At 36.1% G+C, this 24,196-nt stretch overlaps 3 protein-coding genes across 10 annotated transcripts; 2 read left to right on the forward strand and 1 right to left on the reverse strand.

Moving 5' to 3' along the window:
• Window positions 1–122: 122 nt before the first annotated feature.
• Window positions 123–3,245, forward strand: LOC118737234 (protein CASC3). 2 transcript variants are annotated; one of them, XM_036467610.1, is made up of 3 exons: window positions 123–263; window positions 326–1,411; window positions 1,472–3,245. In XM_036467610.1, exons 2-3 carry the CDS (start codon window positions 353–355, stop codon window positions 3,059–3,061), a joined length of 2,649 nt encoding a protein of 882 aa, XP_036323503.1. In that variant the 5' UTR covers window positions 123–263; window positions 326–352; the 3' UTR covers window positions 3,062–3,245. The 2 variants fall into 2 exon arrangements, with proteins under 2 accessions (XP_036323503.1, XP_036323502.1); XM_036467609.1 differs by having other exon boundaries at window positions 326–3,245.
• Window positions 3,246–4,333: 1,088 nt separating this feature from the next.
• Window positions 4,334–10,477, reverse strand: LOC118737233 (RNA exonuclease 1 homolog). Its single transcript, XM_036467608.1, has 11 exons — window positions 10,222–10,477; window positions 9,026–10,155; window positions 8,752–8,941; window positions 8,527–8,693; window positions 8,335–8,469; window positions 6,850–6,952; window positions 6,692–6,794; window positions 5,712–6,004; window positions 5,346–5,646; window positions 5,018–5,277; window positions 4,334–4,958 (listed from the first exon to the last, which is right to left on the reverse strand). Exons 1-11 carry the CDS (start codon window positions 10,349–10,351, stop codon window positions 4,879–4,881), a joined length of 2,892 nt encoding a protein of 963 aa, XP_036323501.1. The 5' UTR covers window positions 10,352–10,477; the 3' UTR covers window positions 4,334–4,878.
• Window positions 10,478–16,244: 5,767 nt separating this feature from the next.
• On the forward strand, window positions 16,245–20,507 carry LOC118737235 (peroxisomal carnitine O-octanoyltransferase). Of its 7 annotated transcripts, none has more exons than XM_036467612.1 (6): window positions 16,245–16,446; window positions 17,112–17,165; window positions 19,214–19,610; window positions 19,668–19,851; window positions 19,908–20,113; window positions 20,172–20,507. In XM_036467612.1, exons 3-6 carry the CDS (start codon window positions 19,233–19,235, stop codon window positions 20,454–20,456), a joined length of 1,053 nt encoding a protein of 350 aa, XP_036323505.1. In that variant the 5' UTR covers window positions 16,245–16,446; window positions 17,112–17,165; window positions 19,214–19,232; the 3' UTR covers window positions 20,457–20,507. The 7 variants fall into 7 exon arrangements, with proteins under 7 accessions (XP_036323505.1, XP_036323508.1, XP_036323506.1 ...); XM_036467615.1 differs by having other exon boundaries at window positions 19,221–19,610; XM_036467613.1 differs by having other exon boundaries at window positions 17,112–17,161; window positions 19,221–19,610.
• Window positions 20,508–24,196: the final 3,689 nt, after the last annotated feature.

Consider the following 24,196-nt stretch of genomic DNA (forward strand, 5'->3'; position numbering starts at 1 on the left):
AACTGAAATGTTCTAATTCTTTCTAATCAAATCAAAGAGTAAAGGTTTTAATTTCTTAAAATTCTGTTTATTAAAAAGGTATTGCAAAAATACATCTCTGACAATTTCTTATTGGTTGGTTATTCGGGCTCATACACGAATCTTCGAACTTTCTATTTTCTGTGATTGCGTTGTGAACAGGAACACCTTTTTTCAGGAAAATATTTGGGCTCGCCAATTAGTGAAGGTGTATAATACCATAGGAAAATTTTCCAACAAAACAGGTAAATGGTCATCAAAAATTGTTAAAAAGCTCATATGAAAAGTTTTTATGAAAAAAATTTAGGCTCGGCGAAACTTATAGAAAATTGAAATGGCTGAAGTTGAGAAAGTTTCAACTACAGCGACGAGTTCTCCTGAGGTGGTACCTGCCGCAGATATACCTTTGTCCGAGATTGGGGAAGCCGCAGGCAGCAACGCAGTAGAGTTTGGAACTTCTCCGACACAGGAGCGGTCGAGTAACTCCCATCCTCATGATTCGGAATATGATACGGCCTCCGACCTCGAAGGCGGGGGTGAAGACTACGATGATGATGAGGAAGATGACGATTTAGATGATGATAGTATAACAGATGGGGAAAGCATGACCGATGATGATGACGACGACGATGAAGAAGATGTAAGGCAAGGTAGCGTTAGTTTGGAGAAAGCCGAAATAGAAGCGCAAAAGAAAGTAGATGAGGACCGTAGCAATCCGCAGTATATACCAAAGCGAGGAACATTTTATGAACATGACGACCGTACTGCTGAGGGAGAGGCAGAAAGAGTGGTTAACTTAGATGAAATCGGGGAAGCACAGGATGGATGTGTGGGAAGTGCCAAGCCCCCGCAATCGCCAACAATTTCTCATGCCTCAAAAACAATGAAGAAATGGCAGCCAGCATCTGCTGTAGAACGTTGGAGTCATGACCGGTTTGATGCTTCAGAGCAAGCACCAAAGTCACGGGCAGAGCTAGTTTCCTCCTACGGTTACGATATACGTACAGAGGACGCGCCACCGCGTGCTCGCCGCCGCCGCAGATACGGGCGAGGCCCCAGTAAGTACTCTCGTAATTGGGAAGATGAAAGTGCATATTTAAAGGCTAGCAATAAAGAACGCAAACCGCCTCGTCCATCTGATTTCCCTGTATTGAACGAACGAAGTACCCCTAAAACTCGAAAAACACATTTAACTCGAGAGGAAAAAGAAAATCGAGCAGATAGGAGATCAGGTGGCGAAAAATCTGGAAGTTCTCGGCCACCTCAGTTTCAAGAAGAACGACGTGATGTGAAAGGCACGGTAGGTAAGGGGAAATCTTTCAGTCATCAGGTGGGCCACTCTGGCCGACAAGCGCCAATGGAATTTAAGCAAAAACAACGTAATTCCCGGCAGGTTGGTAATTTTTATAAAGATTCTCAAAGCATTCGTAACGACGCGCATTATGATCGACAGAACAATCGCAACCATTCAAATGGCCAACAAAATTCTGGAATGACAGATCACCCACAACAAAAAGCGGGAAATGGTAAGCAGCAAACACATTCCAAGCACTCTCAACCCGAAAGTGCGTATGCTCCAGTTGTTGGCAGTTCAGCATCCACGAGTGGAAGTAGCAATAATCACCAATCATATCAGCAAGGCCAAAAATCCCTAACACAACTGTCACCGCAACAGCAAAATTCTATTGCGTCAATACGCCAACAGCCACAATCTAAAAATTCACCAACCACATCCAATTTATCGCAGCGGTTGCAACAAGTTCAGAACCGCAACGATCCAAGTCACGTTGGCAGCATTCAAATGCATGCTTTAGCTTCTCAAAACCATATGGCTAATCAGCAACAGTTGACCGGTAATAATGTAATGAATAATCAACAAGGTAGTCAGCAGCCCCAAACAATGCAGCAGATCTCTCAAGAACAGCGGGGACCACCAAAGCGTTACTCAAGTCTGCGTCGTTCACAACACGAAGCGCAGCATATAACTGAACAAATGCAGCAAATGCATCTGCAACAACAACAACCGCCGATGATAATTCAAGACCAACACATCATTCAAGCTAACCTCATGCAACTTTATCATCAAGAAAATATCCAAGCAATGCAAGTACTACAACCAAATCAAACACCAAGTCAATCTCAGAAGCCCGCTTCAAGCTATGCTACGGTGCCAGCACCAACTCAAGGCCCACCTTATCCTAACGGTGCTAATAATACAAATCCACCAGCAACATTTTACGTTGCTCCCCCAGATGTTTACACTGCCTCTGCCACCGCTAATCCCCAAGCGCAACCTCCAGGACAATACACACAACAGGCACCACCAAACTACCTGCCAACATCTTCCGCAACAACTACAGCCACACTGGGGTATGCTGGAGGACCGGCTTCAGCGGCCCCACCTCAAGTTGCAGGATCTCCTGCAGCGGCATTCGGCACGTCCTCCGCTGTGCCTCCTTCATCGGGCGCCACCGCTGCAGGAGCTGCAACTACAAGCACTAATTCAAACTTTTCGAATTATCAAAACTACAACACAGTTGGAGGAACTACATATTTTGTACCGCCAGCACAAGCCACTACTCGTCCGGTTGTACTACCACAGCGACGTCCGACAAACGCCATACCTATATTGCCCCCATCCGAGAAGAATAAGCAACGCAACTCAGAGTCTAAAGAAGATGGCAAAACTCTTGTTAACAACTCAACTACGCAAGGAAATGGCCAGCTTTTGGCTCCCATTGGTAGCGTCGAAAACATTGATCATATAATTGATAATATGTTTGTGCAGCGTCCGGCTTTCCAGCCACCACAGCCAGCTACTTCTAATCCCACTCGCAAAAGTTCCTCGCCTTCAACGAATGCAGACAACAGCAATGGGGAAAACAGTGGTAATGTCAATAGCGGTGGTGGCATAATTAATTCGCCACTTACTGACGATGTTGTCATAGCAAATAATGCTGCGAATGGGGAAAAATCTTCCAATGCAGAAAGTGCTCAAATAGAAAAAAATGTTAACAACTCTATGTTACTAACACAGGAATGAGACTATGTAAACGTCATACGCATACATATGAATTAGGAAATTATGCACCCCACTTTCTTAAAAATTATAAATATCCATAATAATCATGTCTTTTAGCTATAACGATATGAAGGAATGCAAAATACACGAAATACATTAAGTGAATTTCACGAATTTCGATTATTGAGTCAAGTAAGAGAATTTATTATGATGCTTCTGTTTTATTTGCTTAAACTTTATTCTGTCAAAAGTTAATACGTGTTTGCATATACATACATACATATACATGAATTTTAATAAATTAACTGTAGCTTTAAAAATTGTAGAAAAGAAGCGTATTTTTTCATGAAATAGATTTGTTATTTACCTTAACTGCATACATGTACATACGTATGTATGTAGGTATGACTGATTTTCCTCTTCGAATAAATATAAAGATATATTTTATTCAACACAATTTTTTATGTTACGAGTATTATAGTCAAACAAAACTTTGAAGCTGCGACTAATGAAAATCAATTCGGCTGGCTTTAGTCCACATGAAATTGAAGTTGTTGTTGTAGCAGCATACAAGCTCCGAAAAAAGAGATACATACATAAGTTTGGTATTTGCTATGCAGAATCGACGACGAGCTCAAACGACCGAAAAAATTGCCAAAAATCAACGCACTTAAAACAATTTTTAACTATTTTTAATTTTAACTATCAACTGCACTTTGTTGTTAAAATTTAGGTTTTCCCATTGGAATTCAGCCAGAAATTCGAAATAAAACAAATATTTTTTAAGCAAAAAAACAAAACCGATTTCAATTCTCATATAAAAATGTGAGAGTACCGTCAATTTCTTCATTATCCAATAAGCGGATCTAAACCAAATTAGTATGGGAGGTACCATTTAAAAGAATTATAGAAATCGGAAGACGTGGCCCAAAGTTACATACATAAAAAAAAAGAATAGTAGGTAATATTCCGATAAATTAATAACCTTCTCCTTTTTTTGAAGTTGGTAAATAATCATACCTGAAGGTCATAATCTAAAAAATTAAGACCTTAAGAAAAGCGGTTTTGAAGTTTACAGTTTACCTACTCTTCCATGATATAAATGAGGACACATTTTATTCGATGCAGCTATGAAATTTGTATACACATAGAAGGGATGGCGGACATCTCTGCATACTTTACTAAATTTTTTTTTAGATTACGGCACTTTTGCAGAGAAGGTACCATACTTTCATATATTTATGTATTTACACAAATACATCAAGTGGAAAGCCACTAATTTGTCGATAGGTGATGCCGACGAAAAAAAGAACGAAAGGCATAATATGGCTGATTATCTTCAACTATTGAAGCACATTCCTCCGTTATATGCTTCTAAAAGAGCTTGGGACAAAACATAGAAAACATCCATGTTGTTGTTGTTGTAACAGCATACAAATCCCCCAAAGAGATTTTGGGGAGTGTTGCTGGAGTGACAGTCCTTGGCCAGATATAAATCTGGGTCGTTCCGGTTACGTAGACCCGACTGTCGTGGGAAGGGACTATCCATGTTCTTGATCGGTGTATGCTTACGTATTTATGTATAAATATGTTATCAGAATTTAAGTTTTATTATTGCTATTTGTTTGATTTATTCAACATTGATGAAAGTGGTAGAAAATAAATACAACTTAAACTTGATTTCATAAATGCAAAAGAAAATATGAAAAGATAAATTGATAAAAATTACATACAAGTAAGCAAGTATGTGCATGAAAATCATTAATTTAATTTGTTAGCGTTTTTTAAGTGATGTAATTAATTCTTACTATGGTAATGCTTAAAAGAAATCCATATGCTCAACTAATCTTATTACGAAGATAGAATTTAACTAGCTGTATGCAGACTTCAGCATCCTCTGCACTATCGTGACCAGCCTCTGAAAATTTAAAGTTTTAATTTAGCAAGCAATAAGTAAGAAATATGTTAATTTCATACCATTTTCTTGTATGATGCGTTTTAGATTTTCAATGCATAAAGTTTTTAGCGCACGCTTTTTTGGTGGTCCCATTTTGTGTGGAAATAATACCGATGTATCTACTATCACACTGTGTATTATCTTCAAAGCCTTTAAATCACTATCCAAACTGTGGCCGACTAAAATACTCTTCGAATGGAACATAGACATTAGAATGGCTTGAACATCACGCAATGTGCGGGTCTCGTGCTTCAGCATCGCTTCTGTTATACCAGAATAGCTGCAGAAAAATTAAAACAATTGAATTCGAGATAGTAAAAAGAGCACATGAGTTCGCATCCAACTTACATAGTATTATAATCTATAATTTTATTTTCTGGTTTTACAAGCGCATCGTATACTGTTCGCCCATTGATATCTACGACCGTGACGCGTGTCAATTCGATGCCATTTGTGGTGTAGCACATTTCACAATCGAGAGCATAAATATCTTTCTTTGTTGGTATGTAATCAACATCCTTTTCGATTGTTGTAACAAAGCCGGTGAGATTATCCAAATCTACAAAGTCGGCAACATGATAATTAGCATATGAGCAGCCAGGAGTTCCAGCTGGTTGCTGACAGCAACGATGATGATTGTCCGCGAAACCTTAATGTCCAAAGCAAAAGTTCGTTGGCTATAACAATTTTAAGAAAATATGATTTTACACAAACCTCTGCGGTAGCCGGCACTTTTAGGGTGATAATTACACTCGTCCACACACACCTCATCATAAATTTTCGAATTAAAAACCTTTCCGCATCGACTACAGTAGCGTTCGTCTGCATTTGGGCGCCTTGAGGGCTTAGAATTCATTATTATTGCAACGCCAGGACCTTTTCCTGGCCGCGGGAAACCATTTGAAATTAGTTGTTCTTCTGTAAGACATAACTCGTATACTATGTCGTATGCTTTATCTCCTGGCAGCTTATCGAAAGGTTCATTTCCATCGCTGGCATCACTTCTTCTGCAAGCATTTTAAAAATACTTTATTCATATATAATTTTTTGAATGTGGTATGGACATTAGGGTGGGTGAATTTTTTACTATGCGCGTATAGGATATGAGGATTCTACGTGTAATTCTAAGCAAATTTGCAGAGGAACCCATGCACAACACTATTAAGCTAGCATTTCAAGGTACTATTTTATATACATATATATGTACATACAAATGTATATGGAAAACTTGAAACTTAGGAGGCCTTGTCCCTACCTGGCTACGCCCATGACACTACAGCAAATTGCTAAAAACCCCATTTTCGCAATTTGGCAAACTCCAAATTAATTTTAGACACACAGTTTTTTCCGCAAATTTGCTTAGAATCTCTCGTAGAATCCTGTGCTATACGCTCATAGTAAAAAAAAAAAATCTCCCATAAAAATTTACCCTCCCTAATATACATATCGTTAGCTTAATATAGAAAGGCCCTATATAACATTTTTATTTCTTTGTAAAGATTTTTTTTTTTTAATTTAGATATTGTCCATTCAAACACGGTATGTGGTTTAATATTGCGATAGTTATTTTTATATTCTATTAGATGGTTAGTGAATGGCCAGCCGACTCTTCTACAAAGGAGGATTTCAAAAGAAAATGAGTTAGGTCCTTTCTGTATTAAGCCAACAATATATACATAAAAAATTCAACTTACATTTTTTTCTGGACACTCCATGTATTGCTTTTAGCTAGTTTTCCAGCTAATATGACTTCATGAGACACCATTCTGTTTGAGTCGGCAGGTTTATTTCCAGAATCTAAATTACAAAATTACGATCTGTTCAATGTAAAATAATCAACGATATACTTAACCTGTCGCTTCTTTTCGTAGTTTATTAATAGCTAACAAGGCGCTACTTTTGTATATAACAGGAGTATTACATTTCTTAAAAACAGCAAGTTCTTCTGTCTGTGCCTAAAAATCCAAAAAGTAATGTAAAATGTCTTGTTATGTTAGGTATTAAAGAACTCTGAAAACATTAAATTATGTTTAGCTATCTACTGTAAATTTTTCTAAAAGTAGAAATTATGTATCGCTCGTTTAAGCGGTAGGGCACAGATTTATACCTAGCCGAGGAGTGTCAATTCTCTAGCATTCCCTGACACTATTTGAGAAATTTGTATGCTCTTAGATAGATATGTATATATAACGGTGAATTCAAGCTCCGGCTCTGGGTTTATTATGGTCTAAAAACTGATTAGAAGGCCACGTCTAGCCAAACCCAAATGAAACCTAACATAACCATAGCTCCCCAAATGTGTTCAAGGGTGTTTTGCTGCCTTGTACGACCTTGAACCTTTTCATAAATACTCTTGAGCCAGTGATCTCTGTTGAGCTGCGTGATGGTGTTTGTGTCTATCAGAGTAGGATGGGAAATAGGTGGTCCTCCTCGATTCTGAAGTTTTAGAGCAGAGGTCGAAAATATCCCTCTCCACTTTGAAAGTGTCCCAAAATAGCCGTCACTATTCAAGAGAAAAAATAACCCACAAAACAGAACAGGTGGCTTATTTTTGTAGATGTGTGCTCCTCTCAGTGGGAAAGGCTTATTTGCATATATTTTTCCGTTGCTGTTGGACACGGACACTTATCGCTGGAAGAGGAAAAATAAGTGTTAGAGCGCGGTTACCCACGAACGCCCTTATATTAGAAAAATTTTTACTTTTCTTTATCAATAAAATAAAATAACTTATTTTCGGTGTATCATGTTATGAATGTGCACGCTCTCTTCTTGGTCATAAATGTTCGCACATGTATGTGTACGTATATTTCGTGTAAAGAAACGCCTAACGCTTCGCTTCCACTTATATTTTTCCGTCCTAAAATAACCCACAAATTAAGACACTAAAAAAAGTACCTGCCAAAGTCTTTGCCTAAGGGAAATTTTAACAGTTGATAAATAACCCCCAACGGAAAACACAAAAAGATCGCACAGAGTGATATGCGGCGGTGAGAAACATTCTTTGCTTGAGAGAAGAGTGTTTGTGTCAGTGGTAAACACCATACAAGACACTTGGTGACGGTTATTTTCGATCTCTGGTTTAAAGTCATTTGACTATTGGCAGCTTTCAATGTTGTTCCAACATCAACCATAAAGTATGTATATAGTACTTAAAAATTGAGTCTATCACCGATGTGACAAGCCGAAAAGTCAGATTTTTCACGAGACGCGTTAAGTATTCTATTCACAAAATATAGCACATCTAGTTTCTCAGTGTAACTCTCAGTAAATAGTTCAAATATCCCGTTTTTTTTTTTAGTTTTGGAAGTCTTTTCATAAATGAGCAATACGTAGTTACCCGTTCCCACGCATCAGCCATAGTCGGATATATAGCTAAGCAATGCTTCACCATCATCTCGTAATATTGCATACGTATGTTAAATGAGATTTTAGAAGAGTTCGATTCCAGTACTGGTGGTTTTGCTGGCTTTACCTAAACAAAATAATATAAAACACTATCGGTCAGTTGTAATGAATAAAATGAACGTACGGTTTCTTTGGTCGCTAAAGCTGTGGTAACTTTATGGGCAACACGTTCTCCCTTTTTTGTCGTTTGCGATGGGGTAAATGCTGGCTGCTTTTCGGCTCTAAGTTCGTCTACTTTCTTCTTGGCGCGCTCTAACGCAATTATATTGGCCACAGGGGCAATAGTGCGAGCTAAAAAAGGAGGAAAATTGTTCATATTCATTTCTTTTTTTATATAATAAAAATATACAGCCGGTTCGGATGGGTGGAGTTAAGTAACTTTTCGGTATGAGTGGCGTTAGTTGACTTTTTTCTTTGGCCTTGCGAAGAGCTTCCGTCGCTTCCCGTACCTTTTCCTCTGCGTCTCGTACCGCAGCCTCCACCACCGAAGCTTCCTCTTCCCGTTTGCGATGCATAGCTGCTTGTCTATTGAAAATAGCCTTTAATTCGAATAGAAAAACGAAACATTGGAAAATAAATGCAAAAATACACAAATATGTATTTGTTTTATCGTGGGTGCTTACTTGCATCGCATTGCGTATGTGATCTGGTTTACGTAATAATAACGGAGATTGCAATTTTGATTTTTCCGCATTGTGGTAAGCAACACGTTTTTTTTGCAAAGCACTGGCGGTGGATTCATCATCTTGTGATTGTTTACGTTTCAATGGATTAGATTCATGAGTTACATTTGTTTGTTTATTAGCATCGTCTTTATGCAGAGAAGCAAAATCTTTTTCCAGTTGCTCGTAGATCATTTGACATTCTTTATTAATTTCTTCCGTTATTGGAAACTGGCCTGTACTATCAGTCAATTTGCTTGTAGGGACCTGAACTATTTCTGAAACACTGATATCTGTTTTTGAAGAGGTTGAAGATTTCGTGGAACTTGTTTTTGAACCACGGTGGTGTTTAGTTGTTTCTTTAATCGTTGATGAAGTAGACGACAGTCTGATTTTCGATGATCGGGGAGCAGAACTTGATTTTTCATTTTTACTATCTTCATGAACTCTCTTTCGGTCTTTATCTTTTCTCAAGCTTTCTTCTTGTCTATGCTCTTTGTGTTTTTTATTTTCTGTTTTGTGTCTTTCTCTACTGTGGCTTTTCGATACTTCTTTGAAGATAACATCCTTATTGTTGTGCCTTTCCTTTGAAACCGATTTATCATTTGAAACAGAACTTTCTGTTTTAAATTTAACATCTTTACTACTACGATGTGATCTCTTCCCCACCTTAATGCATTCATCCCTTTTGTTATGAATCACAGAGTTTAGTGTTTCATCATTTTTAACATCCTTTATATTTTCATTACATAAAGGTTTTCCAGATTCACTCTGGATTTCACCATTTGATTTAATGTTTTTGTCGTTAACTTCATCATCTAAAATCTCACCTAGTTCGTTTAATTCTTCCTCACAGTCATCAAGATTTAAACTGTATACATCTTGGTCATTTTTACACGTTCCCGGTATGTAAATCGGAGCACGAAATTCTATAGCTAAGGATGGTTTAGATGGGCTAGCATTTAGAGCTGGTTTCTCAGGTTGATATTCCAACTTTGGCTTGGACTTTGTAATTGTAGGGGGTAGTGGTAGCAATTTAGGCGTAGGCTTATACTCCGGCACCGTTACATTAGTTGAAGTGGGAATTTCGTCTGGCAAAATATGTAGTAAAAAATTTAAGCATATGTACATATGTAATATACTTAAAAGATACGTACCTTTCCGCACATGCTTAAAATGACAATAGGGTCTCAGACAGGATTGTGTCCCAATACCTACACCAGTGCTCTTTGTGGCCGCATAATATGGACATGGGAATCCTTTAAATAAGCCAAGTGAAGGTAACATTTTCTTGTTTATAATTTGCGCATTGTGTAACACAAAATGCTCTTAAGTTTGTTTAATTTGACTATTTCATCAAATTACTTGCTAATTGCAGATAACATGGTTGCCGGCAAAAATGGAATTCCAAGATTTAGTTGATCCACCACAGGGCGACAAAATGTAAGAGGATTACATAAAGAGCCAAATACACCACACAAATAGCTTGTGAAACCTTCTTTTGCTTTGAAACTTGTTATCTCTATTTACCATGATGCAATAATACAAGGTGTTATTGGTTGCCGACTTCTCGCTCTAATTCCGCCATATTGACTGCCTTAGGTGAAACAGTGTTTCTTCTTTAACAATTCTTTGCCTAAAAATATAGTTGACCTTTGTTGTTTTTTCTCAGCATACACATTTTGTTTTCTCAAAAAGGTATATTATCTTATTTTATATCATTTCATTACGAATATACTATAAAAATGCAAATTTTTTTAGAAGAAAAAATTAAGTTTTATATATTTCCCCCAAATGGGGATTAATTTCTTGCCGTTTTTCTTCTTATTCTACTGAGCTAAGGCAGTGTCAAATCGAGCTTTCACAACTGATACCACCTTGTATTATTGCATCATGTCTATTTACTACAGCTCCTTTACTGCACGTCTATACCTGCTATGGGCGCTCGCATACGAACTGTCAGTTTTATCGCATGCGAAATCTTATCGCAGGGAAATTTTTGTACGTGGGCATTTGATCGCATACCATTGCAGTGCGAATTTGTTGTAAGTTTTTTATAAATGTTGCGTCAATTTTATTTTATTTATTTGGTTGTGTCTGAACAACGTTTCTCCGAATAACACCGCTTCTTTCCTACTCGGAATCAAAGCAAATACGAAAAAGCAGTGGCTAAACGCATAGTTAGGTATGAGATATCTCCTACTTATATCGTGTACTTTCTGCGATGAACGGTCTGCACCTGCGATGTATCTCTTACGATGTTTCGTATGCGAGCGCCCATAGCAGGTATAGACGTGCAGTTAGTCCCCTTTCTTCCACACGCCTCAAGTTTTATTGAATTCAAGTCCTCGGATCTTTAAATGGGAAGCAACGAAAAGATCAAAAGAGAACAAGAAAACTTGAAACGAATTGACGGTACGGAGGTATTTGTACTCTTCCCCTCTCTTCCCACCTCCTTCACCAACGAACGAGCAGACTTGAAGGCAAGACGTGTCTGAAAGGGGACTTACCATGGTGAAATCAAAGAACGTAGATAACGTAGAGCTAAAAAAAACATTTGACACTATAGTGGGCCGTATGAATAAAGATAAGCAATTGCTTTTTCTTAATATTTCAGACCTTTTACTCGATTTATTCAAACAAAAGTGAAGTAACAGGTATGAAATTTTAAGAAAAAGCAATTGCTCAGTTTTTATTCATACGGTCCAGTATATAACCTAGGTGCAATCCCGTATTCGTCGGACTAAAACTAGTAAACCCAAAGAACGTAGATAACAAGAAGGGACAACTCGTTATAATTGTAGCAAAAGTGCGCAACAGGGGCATGCCTTCTCTTTTCATCCAATCAATCAACCAAAAAAGCACTAGGGCAAAAGAGAAGGCACGCCCCTGTTGCGCACTTTCACTACAATTATAACGAGTTGTCGCTTCTTGTTATCTAAGGTCGGTGTTATGCAGAAATTTTGTTTGGCAAACTGCGTGCAATTGTTGTTGCAGCAAACTCGGAGAGAGCGAGTTTGGCGACTCTCACAGCAAACTAATTTTGTTTGGTCAAACTGCAGCAAATTCGGTGTTGTCATATACAAAAATTTTAAATTTTGCGCGTTATGTACATCTGAAATTCTCATTTCGTGTTGGCAATAGCCATGAAAACCATAATGAACGTGCAACCCTGTGCCAAACTCGACATAACCACCTCCGAGCAAACTAAGCAGCCGCCATTTAATTTAGCAAACAAAAGTTTGTCTGCATAAAGCTCGGAACACTTTGACGACTGCAACTTCACGACGTAACGACAGCGACATCATTTTGTCGACAAATGTCGCCTTGAAGCCAGCTTCTTAAACATTTTGAAGACCTCAGCGACATAGCAAACAGCTGATTTTAAAGTTTGACATTTTGGTATATTTATTTCACAAATTGTGTATTTTTATTTAAGTAAATAAGAAAAACATGAACAATCAAGAATATGTGATTAATTTTGCGACAATTTAATTTTGCAGCACTACATCTACTCATTGTCGCCGGCAAAATTAGAAATAGATTTAATTTGGCGACGTCGACAATTGCAGTCCTGCAGCCAAGATGTCGTGCTGTCGTCAAAATAATTGTGTCCGTAAGAACGTGTGTATTTAAAATTTGACAGATGCTGCTTGTCGCTTGCTGTCGTCAAAGTGTTCCGAGCTTTACACCGACCTTAGTTCTTTGGTAAAACTGTCAAAAAATAAAAATTCGCTCAGAGAGAGAGAGTAACATTGGAAAGTACGGGATGGCTTTCTAGTAAAAAATTGTAACTTCTGTCAACCTCAATATAACCTCCAAATTTTGGTTGTAAATTTTAGCTTATTTTATGCGTAAACACACTCAGCTAACACATACAAATAACCAAAAATACTTTCAAATTGATTAGAATCCACTTAAACAAGTAATTAAATACTTTTCAAACGTGCATTAGCATTGTGCACTTTTCTTTTGATTACAATTTGGTTGCCAAACACACAACAGCTGATCGTTTGACACATTTACCAGAACTTGCCAGCAAAAAATCTTCGGACCAAAACTGGTAACTTCTGACCTTTTTTACTCTGAAAAAGTCGATTTTTTTGAGTAGGCTCCACGCCATCTTGTTTCGCTGGAAAACGAAAGAAGCGTACACAAAGCAAAGAAAATAGCGAAATTTAACCAAAATTATTGTCGACTGCCTTTAACGCACAATTTAGGTATAATTATGCGTTAAAATGCTTTAAAACGCGCGACGTTGTATTTGTAACTGGTTTTGAGAAAAAAGTTTGCGAAAGCGGGTTCGTCAGCTGAGCATTTGTTTACATCACGAACACCAATATTTTGCACTTTTCTTTGACCAAAGAAGAGTTAATTCAACATGACAACCCGTTTTAAAGCATTTTAACGCATAATTTGACCTAAATGGTGCGTTTAGACTAGCTGACAATAATTTTAGTTAAATTTGGTTTTCGTTATTTTCTTTGCCTTGTTTACTTTTCTTTCGTTTTCCAACGAAACCAAGATGACGTAGAACCCGCTCAAAAAATCGACTTTTTTAACTATCTTGTTCTTACGTGATCTTGTATCGTTCGTTCATGCTAAATGTTGATTTTAAAATGCAGCAAAAATGCTGCATTACAATGGGATAATGAAATACTAACGACACACAGTGGTTCGACTATATGAAGGCAGGTGGAAATAATAGAACACCTGCACCGATTTGACTGAAATTTTACATGTGCTCTAGTTTTACTTAAATATAGAGAATTATTAAACTTTGTAAAAATGGAATAATTGCCACGCCCTTTACTCTTGTGGGCGGAAACATCAAATGCCATCCGATTTCGATGAAATTTAGTTCGAAGTCATTATTTTATTAGAAAAACCTAAATATAAAATATGGGGACGATTGGATCACTATAGCGTCCAAAACTCACAAAAAGTGTGGGCCCAGTCATTAGATGTGATGAAATTTTGGTTAATTTTTGTTTCATGCTTTCCACTCTCAGAAAATAAAGGTTATACAATGCTTTAGGTGTAACTACTCGCTTTTTTCCCAATATTTGGCGAGATTTTTTCATTGTTCGAAAAATTCTTTTCGCGAAACTATGCGAAACGAAGCTGAAAATTAAAAATTAAGAAAATCAAAAATTTACTTATATTTGCAAAGTCGCGCGCAAAGATCAAATTATATATTCGAAAACTAGTATTCAAAGTAAATTTTTTTCTAAGAAAATAGGAAAGTGCCAAATAAATGATAGATACCGTTACCTGAATACTACATTTAAATAATTGATTACAGTTGAAAAAGAAACACTTTCTTTAATGGGTTAATCGCCAAAGGCAACTAAACTGATTAGTCGGTATCGCACCCATTCCCGTATATTTTTTTTTTTGATATGTATCCTTCGTGAAGAAGGGGGGTTAGTAAATAATGTAAGATTTGGTATTTATGACTTTAACTTTTCCCTATCTAAGTCCAACCGGCTTTCTTTTATCAACTGTCGCCATGACTTTTCTACCTGCCTCCATATATTCGAAACACTGTGCGCCATTGTGAACAATATAATAACTGTATAACTTCATGTATATGAGTTGATTTTTTCTATCCACATTTTTTAATATAAATCCGAATCAGTATTTTTAATTTCATCATAACAAAAAAAGAAATATAAGAATGAAAAAGAAAGTTACCAAAACTCCAATTTAACCCACCGTCCGACCCTAAGCACACTATTCCATGTGCATGTTGTGCTCATCGTTTGTTTGCGGTAGTGCCCATACCACTTGATACCCTGCAGGAAATAAAGCTGACTTAAAAATAAGAAAACCAACTACTTTCCTGTCGCGACGACCGCAAAATAGTCAGACCTGCAGCCGGATTACAACGTTCGCTATCGCCAATTTTAATTGGCAAAAATCTCCAAAGAATAAGAGGCGCGCCTAACAACGTGCAACATCTAGTTACATGCATATCATACTGTCAGATTTAGCTGATTACATATCATGATGCAATAATACAAGGTGGTGTCAGTTGTGGCAGCTCGATTTGATACTGCCTTAGCTCAGCAGAATAAGATGAAAAACGGGAGGAAATTAATCCCCGTTTGGGGGAAAAATATAAATTTCATATTTTCTTCTAAACAAAATTTGCGTTTTTATAGTATATTCGTAATAAAATGAAATAAACTAAGTTAAAATGCCTTTTTAAGAAAACAAAACGTGTGTACTGAGAAAAAATAAAAAAAAATTCAATTGTATTATTAGGCAAAGAATTGTTAAAGAAGTAACACTGCTTCACCTAAGGCAGTCATCAATATAGCGGACTTAGAGCGAGAAGCTACTAGCCGATAACACCTTGTATTATTGCATCATGATTACATATTGCATCCGTTATTAGCGTCCCTAAATTGGAGCGCTAAGCATTGCGTTTTCCAATTGTTAACGAGTGTCAACGCGCGCTATCCGCAAATCAACGCAGCGTAATGTTTGACGTTTTCTCATTTCCTCTCTAGTTTATTCTCGTTTCTTCTTTCACTTTTTTGTTCTTTTTCCTTCTTTCCGTCTCCTGCATTCAACTTCAACACGTAACGTCTTGTCAAAAATTAAAATTCCATTTGCTCGGCGTTGTTGTGCACTTTTATTAGGTCCCACAGCTTTGAATTTAAAGAATTTTGGCGACGGAAATTTAGCGTGGTGATTGCCTTTGGACGCAAAATATCAATAAGAAAAAATTATTTCTTCAAATTTTAACATGTTTATATATTTACTTTATTTAACATTACATATTTGTTTACTTATTCTACCCTAGCTGAATCCATATTTGAATCCCGTCAGACATATGTAACATCAAAATGATAATACATATAAAATTTCGATCTTTACTTTATTTGCATTGAATTCGAAAAAGTGTCTGTGAAGCGCAGAAAAAATTCCATACAAAGTAATATTTGTATGAGGATTTTTAAATAAGAAGTTGTTTATAAAAAACTAACTTCCGATTACGTCTGCATGACTGTACTTTAAATAAGCTTTTCTGGACTAAATAAAAGCGAGGTATTTATTGAAATCCCGCTAAAAAAAAAATTTTTTACTGCAGGGTAGGGCATTCTTTAGGAATTGTGCTCTTCATATTGCTTCGGTTGAAGTCCGGAGATTCAAAGAGCGCGCGCGCGGATGTGACGGCGCTCTTGCTATGCTTAAGCGATTTACAAAAACACCAAGTTCAGAAGTGCGTATGGCGTTAGCATCGCGGAATTACCGGATCCAGTGCAGATTGTACGGGAATAAAGCTATAAATTAAAGTATGATTGGTGATAAAACGTCGACTTGTATAATCGTATTGAAATCAATGTGCATTTTAATTCAGACCGAAAATGGTAATTAAATTAATGAATTTAGAAATTCAGGAGCCCGTTTAAGTCCACTTAGTTGTTTGTAAACATTCTTGCAGTGCGGTTGTTTAGTCACTTGCTTGTTCGTATAAATCCATTACATATTTACATACATATATGTATGTACATACATATCTGTGGACATTTGATGAAACGGCTTTTCTCGAGTGAGGTCATTTGCTCTTCAAAGCAGTAATTCACCGAGTTCTCATATGCAATTTTTTATTTTAACTCATTAAAAGCAGTAGTTTAAGATTTTAACTTTATGAAAGTTAAATACAAATTTAATCTTTTCAAATGGAACTTCCTTACATTTGACTATAAATTCCTACCTACAGAACGCACAAAAGTTGTTTTGTCAAAAGTCCCCAGATATTTATGTATGTACATACATATGTAAGTATGTATGTATGTATATGTATGTATTTCGTTCAACATCTACTGTTTTGCTTTTATTAGTGTGACGCTAATATCTATGTATAAGACGGTTTGGTTTATTTAATTCACTTTCGTGTATTATTCGTTATTAAAGTACAAAATTATATTCTATCTTCTGATTAGTGATGTCTAAATTTAATAGTTTTGTTATCACTATTAAAACATATCTAAGCTTTTATTAAATAAATAATTCATATTACTCTTATCAACAGGTTTAACACATCCATACGAGAACGCATAACAAAAGGACATACAAAGACACGTAGGTATTTGTATATAATGCATACATATGGGTACATGTACATATGTATGTAGTTTATAAGCATATCCACGGTTGCCTCTTCCATCAAAATTTTGTGTACCACAATATACAAGTAAAAAGGCCCAAAATAAGATAAAATGTACCATTGTTTGCCGTCCAACAAAAGTATATACAGTGACTCAACCAAGTGACCACGTGATAATTTTTTTTTTTAAGGTTCGTAGTTTTTCGAAAATTTTTTATTTTGTTATTTTTCTATAAAAATACCGTCAATGCTTTAATAGAAACCATACATAAAAGTTTGAAACTTTATAAAAAAATTGAGGAAAATTGGACAAATTTTGATCTAAATTTCTTTTTTGAATTTGAATCTTTAGAACATTTTTGGGTATGCAGTCGTATAGCCAATACAATTTTAGTTTAATAAAGTGCAAGTTTCAACCACCTAAAATTCGCGTTGAATTTTGATTTTTTTTTGTGACGGATTTTTGTACTTTTTTCCATACAAGCATAAATTTTATGCAGGAGACCGCCAGCAACAAACTTTCAAAAAATGAATATAAAAAAACACCGCAAAAGCAGCACCCAAACGAAAGTGCTCAAAAATCAACGCGATTTTTTAGGCGGTTAAAACATGGTTTTCATTCGACTAAAATAGTATGGGTTATAAAACTGCATACCCAAAAATGTTCTATAGATTCAGATCAAAAAGTTGAAATTTTGATAAAAATTTGTCGAATTTTTCCAAATTTTGTATAAAGTTTGAAACGAACGTTGCTTCAAAATGGTCCAAAACAAACAAAAAGGCCCAAAGGCCCAACCGTTTCAAGTTTTCAAAAATTTTAATCTCACAAATACCAAGGCGAATTAATATAAGCTGATAGCAGGAGTACACTTTTTTTTGCTGGCTGGGCTTTGCGTTGCAGCGCAGTCTTATTGCTTTGATTTGCCTTGCCGAATTACCACGACACGAAGTATGTAGCTTATACAATGTAGCAGGCAGTGTTGCCATCTTTTGATTTTCAAAAAGCACCAAAAACTTGGAAAAACAGCGTTTTAACACACTAAAAGCACCAAATTTTTAAGAATCAAGGGATGCTTTTTTCATAACTTAATACCGAAGTAGTGCACATTAAAACTGGTATATCTCGAGAAAGAAAACTCGAATCGCATCAAACGAAAATGATGCCCTAATTAGAAATGAGCAAATAATCTGATGTTTTCATTATATAACCTCAAATATCGCTAAAAACCGTGTTTTTGGCACTTTGAGGTTAGGAAATCTCAAAATTCTAGTGCTAGACCAATTGTGAGGCCAGATTTGGATTCAGCACCAAGAAACGATGTGTTTTACTCAGGTGGTAAAAAAAAAACAAAATTTGTACAAATATTTAGAAAAGAAAAAAAGAAACACATACTTAACTTACTTGCGTACTAGCATTTTCAACGCGAATATAATTTAACAAGGTGGGTTTGCAACTTCAACTTTTTATCAATCATGGTTGTACTTTAGTTCAATTAAATTTGTAGATTCTTGTAAATTCAGTGCTGCCACAGCCCTAAATATTTCAATTTATTTCAGTTTTCAACTATCTCGAAGTAGTTTTAGTTCAGAAAAAAAACACTAAAAAAGGCACTAGGCACTAAATAATTTTTTTTGGCGTTTTAATTTTCAAAAAGCACTAAATCTAGTGCTTAAAGCACTAAGTTGGCAACTATGGTAGCAGACATGCCCAGCGCAAGGCACTTGCTTACGGAATTCTGCCGGCGTTGGACATGCCGCTATGTAGTATACTGGGATGGCGGAGAAGTTGGCAGAGACGTTGGCAGCGAAATACCATCTATTCACGCACGAAAAAGAAAGCTAAAAATGCCCGACACTGACGTATATGTATAAATTAGTAAACAGACACTAAAAATAAGGGCAATGAATTAATAAAAATGAGTGCAGTCGCGTTTAATGAATGGATTAATTCTGCCTTGTTCAAAGTCTAATTTCTTATATTTCTCCATGATATACCATATAAGATATCCATTTGTATCTTCTGTAAGTTTTCAGATTTGAATAATTATGGATCGGGCTAGCATATATTTTTTGGATGAAGGCGAACCAAATACTTATGACTACGACGAAACATTGCCAGCATTACCCCTACCAGACCTACACGATACACTAAAACGCTACTATGAATCGTTAAAGCCATTTGGCTCACATAAAGAATTGAGTAATTCGAAAGAAATTATCAAGAAATTTGAATCTGGAGTCGGTGCTCAATTGCATGAAAAATTAAAAGAACTAGCTGCAATCAAGAAGAATTGGTTAAATGAATGGTGGGATAAATATGCATACCATATGTTGAGACTACCACTACATCCCTACATCGTAATGGGAATGCCAGTAAAATTTGAAGTCATCAATATTCCAGAAACACCGGCTCATTTGCTTAAGGTTATTTTTTTTTTATCAATATAAATTAGCCATTAAATATACATTAAAATAATTCAGAATTTATCACGTATGATATATCATACATTGGAGTTTTGGGAATTGGCCCACAAGGCTACATTGAAACCACTTTCTTCTAACGGCGGCAAAACTAAATATTCATCAGCATTGTACAAAAGATTCTTCTCAACAACACGAGTTCCTGGCGTGGAATTTGATTATATTAAAAGTTACTTTAAGACAGGTAAAATCTATTGTATAGCTTTCAAGAGAAACTAAATAAATCTTTGTCGTTTCTAGTTAAGGATGGTGCAACGCCTTCGCATGCCATTATTTCTGGTAAAGGGCGAATTTTTGTTTTTGATTGCCTACATACTGATGGGACGATTATAACCCAGCAAGAAATACTCAATGTATTGCAACGCATTCGTTGTACTTTAGATTATGAGCCAATGGGAGATTGTGTACCTGTTCTTACCCATGACGATCGTACTACTTGGGCAAATGTAAGCATATTAAATAAAAAATAAATCTTTTCAATAGTTTGAACTCAAATATTTATAGAATTATATGCATCTTCAAGAAATCTCGGCAAAGAATATTGAAACACTCATAACAATAGAAAGTTCTTCAATCTTTGTAGCATTCGACGAGAATGAGCCACAAACCTATGAAGAAATTTCGCTTATTTGTGTAAGTGGCGATTATCATTCAAAGTGGGGAGATCGAAGTAGCACAATTATTGCCTATAAAAATGGCCGATTTGCATGCATTGGAGAGGTAAACATTTATGTACAGACATATCTATTTTATAAAACACAAATGAATTCAATACATATTATAATATGACTAGGAAGCACAGAGCGGAAGGATTATAACTTAAAAAAAATGGAATTTTAAAATATTTATCCATATTTGTCATACAAATTTAAATTTTTAAATTACTTTTGACCTTTATTCTGAAAACCAAAAATATGTAACACTTTCCTTTTAAAAATATGTATGGACATTAGACTAGGGTTGCCAAATTTTGAAACGGAGAAAGGAGTACATTTATATTTTCGATAGGAAAAAAGCAATACATGACATAAGAAAGGAGTAAAATTTTTTTTAAATTTTTTGTGCAATTTATTGTTACAAATTTCCATTAATTTGGTACAAACAAACAAAGATATCTTAGAAATCTTTTTCAAAGCAACAATAAATGTGAAAAATAAATAACTATATGGGTTGGCTTTCCAATAGGGGTGGTTGTTAAAGAGATGGTGATCGAAGGGGGAGTGGACGTGGCACCTTTTCCGACCTTTTTGGAGAGGGCAGAACCGCTATTGAAAAAAATGTTACTCCCGACCACCTAGGGCCCCTATGGTTCCCTAGAGAACCATTAGAAAAACGACCAAAAGTCATAATTTTCACTTGCGTTTTTTCGTTTGAAAAAGGCTGAATATTCATTTGCACGGGACATTTTATATACCCATGATAACAAAAGAGGTGCCTGCCCCTCTTCCCCGGCAACACTTACCGAATTCTACGCAAAAATACTGTGGACGCAAGTGAATATTGTGATTTTTGGCGATTTTTCTAAGGGGTCCCTGGGACCCATAGGACGTCTAGGTGGGGGTTGGAGGTGCCGCGCCCACTCCCCCTTCGCTCACCGCCTCTTCAATGACCGCCCTTATGGGAAAGAATTCCAGAGTCTTCCTGAATGTATGGCCATTTTTTTAAATTAAGCCTTATAAATAATTTAATATTTTTCTGATTTTTATATCCGAGCGCCCTGCACTTACCTTGCGCCCATGCTTACACTTTTTCACTATCACACTTAACTTTTCTTACTAAGTAGTGTTTGCCACAATATGAATGGCAAAGTACAGGGCGTAAAATATTAACTGTCGCACAGGTCTTTTGAAAAATAAAAGGGTTCTTTATAGATTTTGTTAAACAAATTACTTTTTTTTTAACTTTGTAAATATTTTAGTTTCATTTTATTAATTGGATTTAAAATTTTAATCCTTATTTGCATTTGCCAACTTTGGGAGATGAGTACATGCGGCACACACCTCTTTTCCAGGTGTATTTTTTCTTAGATTTTGTATAAAGGAAACAAAATTTTATTTTTTTTATTTTTCAAAAAAACTGTGCAACAGTTATTATTTTACTCCCAGTATAAAATATTAATAGCTGGAAAAAGGAGTACAAAAGAAGTACAAAACTAATAAAGGAGTACATTTCCAGATATTTTTTTTTTGTGAGTACATGGGAGTACATTGCAATAAAAAGGAGTACGTTTACTCCCAAAAGCAGTACGTCTGGCAACCCTACATTAGACTGTCCCAAGAAAACATATCGCCGTTTAAAGTACAAAACCGCGTATCAACAAAATTCAAAACCGCGTATGTGAGGTTGCAAAAATTATTTTCTAGAGAGTTAATTGTTCATGTTTAACCAAAACTTACAAGTTTTTGCGCTCACGTACGCAAAAAACTTGCAAAGTAGGGGAAATTGAGAGAGCAAAGTGACATTTCATTTTGAGGGGAAGCTGCTGGTTTCTGCTGGAAAAATTTTTGCCAACAGCGATTTGCCAACAAAAAAGCAGCTGATCAAAAACAGCTGGTTGGCATTTACGCAAATAACAAAATTTAATTTGATGGTTTGGAAGTTAAAAATTACAAAATGCGACTAATTAAACTTGTAAGAAATAAGTAGTTATTTTTTTAATCAATAAACTGTGTCAGTATAACACTTTGTGATGACTTTTCGTACGTTTTAAATTTTACACTTTTGAATGTAAACAAAATTTATATCAGCTGTTCGTCTAACTTGCAAGTTTCTGCAAATTTTCTGTTCGCGTACTATTTTAGATATTTTTCTCTTGTGAGAGAACAGATGGCATTTCGCCGGAATTTGGCAGTTGGTTGGTTTTAACTGGAGATTTTAAACGAACGCACCTATAAATTCGCCTTGATTTAAAACGTACGAAAAGTCATCACAAAGTGTTATACTGACACAGTTTATTGATTAAACAAATAACTATTTATTTCTTACAAGTTTAATTAGTCGCATTTTGTAATTTTTAACTTCCAAACCATCAAATTAAATTTTGTGATTTGCGTAAATGCGAACCAGCTGTTTTCCTGCTGGCAAATTGCTGTTGTGAAAAATTTTTCCAGCAGAAACCAGCAGCTTCCCCTCAAAATGAAATGTCACTTTGCTCTCTCAATTTCCCCTACTTTGCAAGTTTTTTGCGTACGTGAGCGCAAAAACTTGTAAGTTTTGGTTAAACATGAACAATTAACAGCTACGCGAACGCAACTAATTTCAAAAATGCCAAATTTTGGCTTGTGCCACTTTTGATGATCGCGTGCGATATGTAGAGTTAGCAAGTTAACCTTCGAAAATTGCTGGGCTAAATATTTTACGATTTAACTGTAATCTTAATCCTAGCCATTGATTATGCAAGCCAATTTATCAATTTAACCGGTAAACTTCGCGTTATATACATAACCTGCTGTTCTGCAAGTGGGCCTAAGAATTCTATACCATTTCAGCGAAAAGTTGTCTTTTGATACCTTGTGCACAAGGGTAATATAACTTTGTTCAGAGATAGATATAGGCCAATGTATACATACATGATCAGAAGGAAAAAAGAAATCGAAAAGAAAAGAAGCGGTGACTGTCTGTCCTTTCGTCCATCTGGGCACTCAATATCTCGAGTAAAAATTGTGATATCTTAACGAAACTTGGTATGTGTACTTCTCTTCAGCGTAGGACGGATGGTATTGAAAATGGGTAAAATAGGACAATAACGCCTACCTCCCATATACCGGTAACCGTACACCCAATTTGTACCAAACTTGGTAGGTACGATTATTGCACTTGCCACATAAAAGCAAATTTGACTCTGACTAAAATTACGCCAACTTAACTTGTAGCAGTTATGCTGTATACCTGATAGAAATATATGTACATAATCCTTTGTGAACAAATTTATTTGTGGCCTGTTGTTCAAGGACATATGTTGGTATGCATACCCCTTATGCTTTTCCTTTTTAATCAAATGGGGGCAAGAAATATCATTTTTCATGCAATTATTGATATGACATATTAGTTTATCTCTCGTTAATATGTTAATTTAGTGGCCAAAGCATTCTCTGCCAAGCTTCATTGAATTGTAGAACTTATAAGCTATACTATATTATATTTATACTAAAATGTAATGTGCTATAAAAACACCAAGCATTGCTCTATTCGGTGTTGGCACTAATCAACAGCGGACTATAAATACACATATGAATTCAAATGCAGCCGTGCACATAGCCAAAATTCGACAACGCTCACACTAACACAAAGCAAAAAGATGACCAACCATAAACCATTGCCCAAATTTTCCTGGTAGTATGGCAGATGGTTTCCACAGCCCACCTGGTGTTTACTAGAATGAATTCAGCCTTTAGTCCATGTTTGCAGGGATTTAGAGGTATATTCGCATTCTGAGCAGAATTAACTTCAGATATTTTCGTCCCCCTCCTTGCCAGCACGTCGGCTAGGCAATTGCCAGGAATGTCCCTATATCGAGGGACCCATACAAC

Source organism: Rhagoletis pomonella, unplaced genomic scaffold (genome assembly GCF_013731165.1).
Source record: "Rhagoletis pomonella isolate Grant_MI unplaced genomic scaffold, Rhpom_1.0 Rhpom_scaffold_00004, whole genome shotgun sequence".
Lineage (NCBI taxonomy): Eukaryota > Metazoa > Arthropoda > Insecta > Diptera > Tephritidae > Rhagoletis > Rhagoletis pomonella.